This window comes from Anas acuta, chromosome 1, assembly GCF_963932015.1.
Source record: "Anas acuta chromosome 1, bAnaAcu1.1, whole genome shotgun sequence".
Taxonomy (NCBI): Eukaryota; Metazoa; Chordata; class Aves; order Anseriformes; family Anatidae; genus Anas; species Anas acuta.
In genome coordinates, this window is record NC_088979.1 from 1,990,553 (window position 1) to 1,997,433 (window position 6,881).

A 6,881-nucleotide genomic window follows, 5' to 3' on the forward strand; every position below is an offset into this window, starting at 1 on the left:
GTGAGTTCAAGCCAAAAACTCCTCCCCTGATGAAGGGAAGCTCAAAACATCTTTTGGGGGCAGAAATCCCCCCCCGAGCAGCCCACCTGGGCGGCCCCATCCCTTCTCCCCACGCTCCCACCGCCTCCTCCGTGGTCCCCCCCAGTGGTTTTTATTGCTTCGGTGCTTCAGCCTCCACCAAAAGGTGGCACAAAGCAGCTAAAAAAACAGGACGGCGTCGAGCAACCGGCGGAGGGCAGCCCTCGGAGAGCGGGGACACCGCGTCACAACCCCCGTGGGCTGGAAGCAAGCTCTGGAAGCTCAGGAGATGTCCCCCAGGCGCGTCCCCGTCTCCGCGCCGCGCGGCTTTGAGCCAAAAAAGTGCTCCGGTGACACCGAGGTGGCCTCGTCTACCTAGGAGCCGTAGGTGACGCAGTGGTCGTGCCGCCACTTGGAGCTCATCTTGTCGAGGAGGTAGCGGGTGCTCTCGCGGAACTTGCGCTGGGTGAAGTAGAAGAGGATGGGGGTCGAGGACGCTGTTCATGCTGGCGAAGGGGCGCGTGCACTTGTAGGCGATGGCGAACGCCTCCAGCACCGGGCAGGGCAAGGTGGGCGAGGAGCGGACGATCAGGTAGATGGTCTTGGTGAGGTGGAAGGGGAAGAAGCTGATGGAGAAGACGATGACCACGATGACGATCATGCGCACCGCCTTGTCCTTCTTCTTGTGCACCGCCAGGCCGATCAGCTCGTCCCTTTGGCACAGGATGCGGGCCATGCTGCAGTAGCACCCCAGGATGGCCACGAAGGGCAACAAGAAGCCGGTGACGGTCAACGTGATGCCGTAGGGGAAATAGGCGGCGGAGAGGTCCGGGGGGCTCAGGTCGTAGCAGACCGTGCGGTTCCTTTGCGTGCCGGTGGAGGCGAAGACGAAGGTGGGCAGGCACTGGGCGACCACCACGGACCAGACGGCGGCGCACACCAGCCACGTCAGCTTCTTGCCCTTCTTTTTGTGCCACGAGGCCAAGGGGTGGCAGATGCCCAGGTAGCGCTGGACGCTGATGCAGGTGAGGAAGAGGATGCTGCCGTGGAGGTTGGTGTAGAACTGGAAGCGGACCAACTTGCAGGTGAAGTCCCCGAAGGGCCAGTAATCCTTTTGGGTGTAGTTGTAGATGAGGAGAGGGAGGGAGCAGACGTAGAGCAGGTCGGCCGTGGCCAGGTTGAGCATGTAGATCATGGTGCGGGTCAGCGCCTTGCGGGCCAGCCAGATCTGCCCGATGACCACGGCGTTGAGGGGCAGCCCCAGCAGGAACACCACCGAGTAGACCAGGGGCAGCAGCACCTGCTTGAACTCCTCGTGGAAGGTGCACGAGTTCCTCCCGGCTGTGACGTTGGCCATGGTCATGGTCCCCTCTTCACCAACGTGGTACCTGCGGATGACAAAAAGGGGACACTTGGTGGCTTGGCCATGGGGTGACACATCCGGGATGAGCCCGGATCAGTGCATGCAACCCCACAGCCTCAACCTTCCCCATCGTGGCTTTTGGGGTCTGTTGGGTGGAAGGAGCAGCACTGTGCGGGGTGGTGGCCACTTGGGGACAGCGCGGCGGCCACCACCGCCGCCGCCACCCCATGGTGCTGGCACTTTGCACAAGGCCAAGCTGCTCTTCTGCCGGATGGGCAGAGCTGCTAAAGAGGAAATTGCAGCGGAGCCTTCAGCGGCGCAGCGAGCTCAGCCCTTGTCCCTGGTCCTCTGCAGGGGGTGCCAAAACCCTACAGCGAGCCACCCGTTTTGGGAGCCGCCACCAGTGCCGAGGGACGCGCGGATGTTTCACGGGCGCTTTCATCCGGGGATGGAGAGCAGCACCTCCCTGGTTCTGGAGGTTTTGGGGTCCTGGGGGTGATGCCAGCCCATCCAGGTGGCCCCTGGGCTTCTGGGGATGAGGCCACCCGCTCCGTTATGGGGCTGGGAAGCTGCGTCCCCGAGCCAGAGGCTGCAACCGGAGCCTGCTCTGCCGGGAGAGCGGGTTGTGAGCAAGCAGTGAAAGGAGGAGGAAATAAAACCCCACAAAAGGCAACTACAAAACCGCAGAGGCCCCGTCCCCCGCCCTGCCACCGCCACCCCGCCCGTGTCGCTTCGCCAGGGCCCTCGCCTGGCACCCATGGGTGCTGAGCACGCCCGAGGTGGTTGGAGCGCCCGTGGCAGCGGCGTGCAGAGCGGCTTCTCCTGCCTCTCTCAGTTCCTCCCCGTGTCACCCTCGTCCTGCAGACCTGTCTGCGACCTCGGCACCCACTTCCCCTCTTCGTGACCCCCCCCGGGCTGGGGGTGCCCCCCTCCGGCTGTGCGGGAACCGAAGGGACACCGAGGCAGGGAGAGGATGGTCAGGCTCCCTTATTTTTGGGGGGATCCACTGTGTCCCCCCCTACCCCGCTGCCCTCCCCCGGGACCCCAAGGTCAGCAGCACCCACCTCTGGAGCCTCGGCCACCCCACAGCTCGTGGGATCACTGCTGGGAAAAGGGGGACAAGAGAAATAGGGGACGAGGTGGTCTGCGAGGTGCTGGGGGCTTACCCTTTGGGACCCGCCGCCCGCTCCGGGTCCTGGGTGCGTCTGCAGCCCCGGGTGTTGTGCAACGCTTCCCCTTCCTGCCCCGACACAGCACCCCAGTGCTGGATGGGGAACTGAAACTGGGGTGGCAGGGTGGGCACGGCGGGGTGGGCACACACGGCACTGTATGGCCCCGCAGCGCACACAGGTGCCCTATAGACGCACGGACCCCAAAACACGAGTGTGCACCCCCAGCACACCTACACACACGTGTGCACCCCCCTTACGGACCCCTGTGCACACACGTGCACCCCTTACACACGTGCACACACCCTACACACGCAGGGACACCCCCTACACACACACCCCATACCCTAAAAACTCAGCACCCGGCCACCCAGTGACATTTGGGAAATGCCACCGGGGCAGGGAAATGCGCCCAGGTGGGGATGTGACAACAGTGCCACCGTGCTGCCAGCACCCGTGGGTGCCCCAGGCCACCTGGGTGGGTTTTGGGGCTGGGATATAGGGTTGGGAGGTAAAAAGGAATAATGGAAAAGGGCAGAGGCTGGGACGGGGCAGCTCCAGCTGCCACCGGTGCCACCTGTGGCCACCGAGCTGGGACTGTCACCCTGTCACATTCCCCTGGGTGCTCAGCGGGACGTGCTCCGTGCCAGCACCCTGCCTGCCCCCGGGAGGTGTGATTTTCAGAGCCTTTTGCCCTCTTTACCGAATTTTTCCCCCAAAATACCCCTCCCAGCTGGTGCAAATCACAGCCGCGAGCACAACCTTTCGATTAGGCACCGGAGAAGCCCCCCCAGCTGCCCAAAACCCCCCAATTTTCACCCCGCCACCTCCCAGCTTCCAAATTTTGAGCAAAACCTCAGCAGACGCTCGCTCTTTTCCATCTCCTCCACCCTCTTCCATCGGTGGCTGATAACACCAGGACTTTGCTGGCCAAATTTCGGCTCCGTTCCCAAACCCCGCTGCCCTCGCCCCCCTCCTCCTCCCTCCCCAAACCCCACCTTTTATATTTCTAAACCTGGCTCAACCGCGAGCGGAGCAAATCCGTTTGCCTCCTCCTGTGGCTGCTTCCCAAATCTCCTGCTGGATGCAACGTGGGATCCTCGCAGGCTTGGCCGCCGAAATGACTAATATTTACTAAATACCCGCATCCTTCCCCCAAATAATGCGGTGGCTACGCCTGCTCTTCTCCCTTTCAAAGCAGGGAGCTGTCGTCATGCCCGGCACGTGCGCGCTGAGCCTCTTCCTTCTTTTTAAACCTAAATTTGTCTCCCCTCTTACAGAGGAATCGGATGTTCCCCCTTGCTCTTTTCCAAGCAGCTCGCTGCTTTTTTCAAGAAAAAAAAAAAAAGGCCACGGATGCAAGCGAAAGCCTTGTGGCACGGTGCCGGCCCATGCTCCGGGCTCGTGGCGAGGGACGATGTGACAAGGGTCGGGGTTTGTCCTTCCCGGCACGAGGGCTGGTTCCCGGATCCATCCCTCCTCTCCGGGAAGTGTTCCTGAGAACAAAGCGGGTCAGATGCGGACGTTTTGTGGGGTTTTTCATGAAATAGGGGGCACAATCATTGAAAGAGTCCCTTCTGCCCCAAAAAACACCCGAGTTAGAACCGGCACCCTGCTCCAAGAGGTGACCTTTGCTCAGCGTTTTGCCCTCTTTAGCAGATTTTGCCCCAAAACCACCTCTCCCAGGAGCGATAGCGAGAGGATGCTGAGGGATGTGCCCAAGGCTCCGTGCACGGCCAGGGGCAGAGCGCTCCCATCCCAAAATCAGCAGCACCAAAAGCACCACGGGCAGCCAAAAAACAGCCCCAAAACGGGCTGCCCTGACGCCACGGCGATGGGCACGGGGCAAAACCCGGTGCCAACGGTGAGGAAGGGGCTGCCCCGTGCCAAGTGGGGGCTCTGTAGGGTGGGATTTATCACCGGGGGGGGGGGGAGCAGCACGTGGGGAGGGCAGGAAGGGGAAGGAGAAGTGGGGTGCTCTGCGGGCAGACAAGGAAAAAAAAGTGGGGGGGAGGCCACGTCGGGGAGGCTCCTGGTGCTGCGCCGCCGTGGAAGCGAAAGCGGCGGCTCAGCAGATTTGCAGCCCTGGATGCGATGGGAAACCTCCAATTATTGATTCCTGGAGGGGTCGGGAGATCGATGAGGCCGGTTTGGGTTTTGGGGGGCACGGCTGGGTGCTCGCCCCATGTGCACCCCGGTGTCCTTAGGCACCCCTCCCCGCTTCTCCCTCCTGCCCATGCTTTGGTGCCCCGAAACCTGCTGGGTTGCACACCACACCTTGTGCCATATAAGCCGAAATCAGGAGAATTTGGGGCAGAATTACCTCTGGCACCCCTTATTGGTAACATTTCCTCGAGACACCCCAGTGTTGTTACAAACCCTGCTTGGGGCGGCTCCCAGGGGCATCCCACGGGTGCCAGGACAGAATTAGGGACACAAAGGGATCCCACAAATTTGGCATGGCCAGGATCGCCCCTTTCTCCCCGCACCCTTTTTCCCTGTGTGGGGTGGGAGAAGCCCCTTTTGCAGAGATGCTCTGGGCACGCCAGCCCACCCCGTGCACAAGAAGCATTTGCAAACCCGTTTGCATGAAACACCACAAATCTGCGCCGGGGAAGGGATTAGGCAAAGCAGGTTGGGGAGGTGATGTGAGAAGGGGAAAACACGTAGCTCGGGGCTGTTTTCCTGCTCAGGAAAACAACCCCACACCTCCCGTGGGCTTATTTTTCAGGTCCTTCCTCCCGCAGCCCCCACGGGGCGGGATTAGGGGGCAAGGAGCACGAAGGGGAGGTTTTGGGACAAGGACGGGGCAGCTCGCAGCCCCCACCGGGTGTAGGGTTTGTACAAACCCGTGATTTTTGTGCAAACCCCAGATTTTAGGATGCTCCGCGTGCATCCCCGGGGACCCCCAAGCACGTTCCCGATTGCCCGTGCCGTGGTAGGGAGCAGAGGGATTGGGGAGCATCGGGGGGAACCCGTCCCGCTGAGCTTCACCCCTGCTTTTGGGATCACGGAGGGGTTTTCAGCCCTGCTCTGCTCGACCTCCCCAAAATCCCATATCCACCGGGGGACTGGGCAGCTGCCGGCGAGGCGGACACGTCCCTGCTCAGCCAGATCCCTGAGATGGGATGGGACGAGAGGGGTGCAGATTTTAGGGAAAACACCCCCAACCCCCTCATCTGGGCTGTAGGGGGGAGCAGGGGAGACCTCAAGACCCCAACCTGGGCTGTATGGGGGAGCAGGGGAGACCCCAAGACCCCAACCTGGGCTGCATGGGGGAGCCGGGGAGACCCCAAGACCCCAATCTGGGCTGTAGGGGAGAGCCAGGGAGACCCCAAGACCCCGACCTGGACTGTAGGGGGGAGCAGGGGAGACCCCAAGACCCTGATTTGGGCTGTAGGGGGGAGCCCAGAAGACCCCAAGACCCTGATTTGGGCTGTAGGGGGGAGCCGGGAAGACCCCAAGACCCCAACCTGGGCTGTATGGGGGAGCAGGGGAGACCCAAGACCCTGATTTGGGCTTAGGGGGAGCTGGGGAGACCCCAAGACCCCAACCTGGGCTGTGGGGGGAGCAGGGGAGACCCCAAGACCCAGACCTGGGCTGTAGGGGGGAGCCAGGGAGACCCCAAGACCCCAACCTGGGCTGTGGGGGGAGCAGGGGAGACCCCAAGACCCTGATTTGGGCTGTAGGGGGGAGCAGGGGAGACCCCAAGACCCCATCCCACTCCCCACAGGTGACGGGTGCAGGGACTGGCCGTGCTATGGGCATGGGGCTGGGGGGCTAAAGCCAGCCGTGACCCCCCCTAGGTCCCAAAAAGAGCCCTCCCGAGGGACCTCAGCCACCCTTGGGGTGCCCGGCACCCTGTCCCCAGTGCGGCTGGCTTTTTGCCCACTACCACCCCAAAAAAAAAAGCAGCGGGGGAAACCCAGGACCAAATCCTTCCCCCCCCCACCCCAAACCCCGATCCCTCTCCCACCCCGATCCTACCCGGATCCCACTGCCCGGATCGGGTTCGCTCCCTCCCTTTTTGGGTTGGATTTGTCCCTTATCCTGCCCGGCTCGGCTCGGTTCGGGTTTGGGGGGGGCACTTACCGGCAGCCGGGATGCTCCGGGGTGGTGTCGGTGTCGGTATTGGGAATCCGAGGGGGGGGGCCCCGCTGCTGCCCTCCGGGCCCCGCTCCGCCCCGTTCCGCCCCGCTCCGCCCCGCTCCGCACCATCCGGCACCTGCGGGGGGGACGGGAAAAAGAGGGGGGGACACGGCTGGGAAGGGGGGAAAATGGGTGGGGGGATAGGTGGGTGGGGGGGGCAGGTGGATGGGGAAGAGTCGGGT

At 62.8% G+C, this 6,881-nt stretch overlaps 1 protein-coding gene across 1 annotated transcript; it reads right to left on the reverse strand.

The window, feature by feature from the left end:
• Positions 1-257: 257 nt before the first annotated feature.
• P2RY6 (pyrimidinergic receptor P2Y6) lies at positions 258-3,776 on the reverse strand. The gene is given in 3 exon segments (XM_068690595.1): positions 258-504; positions 506-1,406; positions 3,549-3,776. Coding segments are annotated over 2 exon segments (987 nt in total). The 5' UTR covers positions 1,382-1,406; positions 3,549-3,776; the 3' UTR covers positions 258-393.
• Between the last annotated feature and the right edge of the window lie 3,105 nt (positions 3,777-6,881).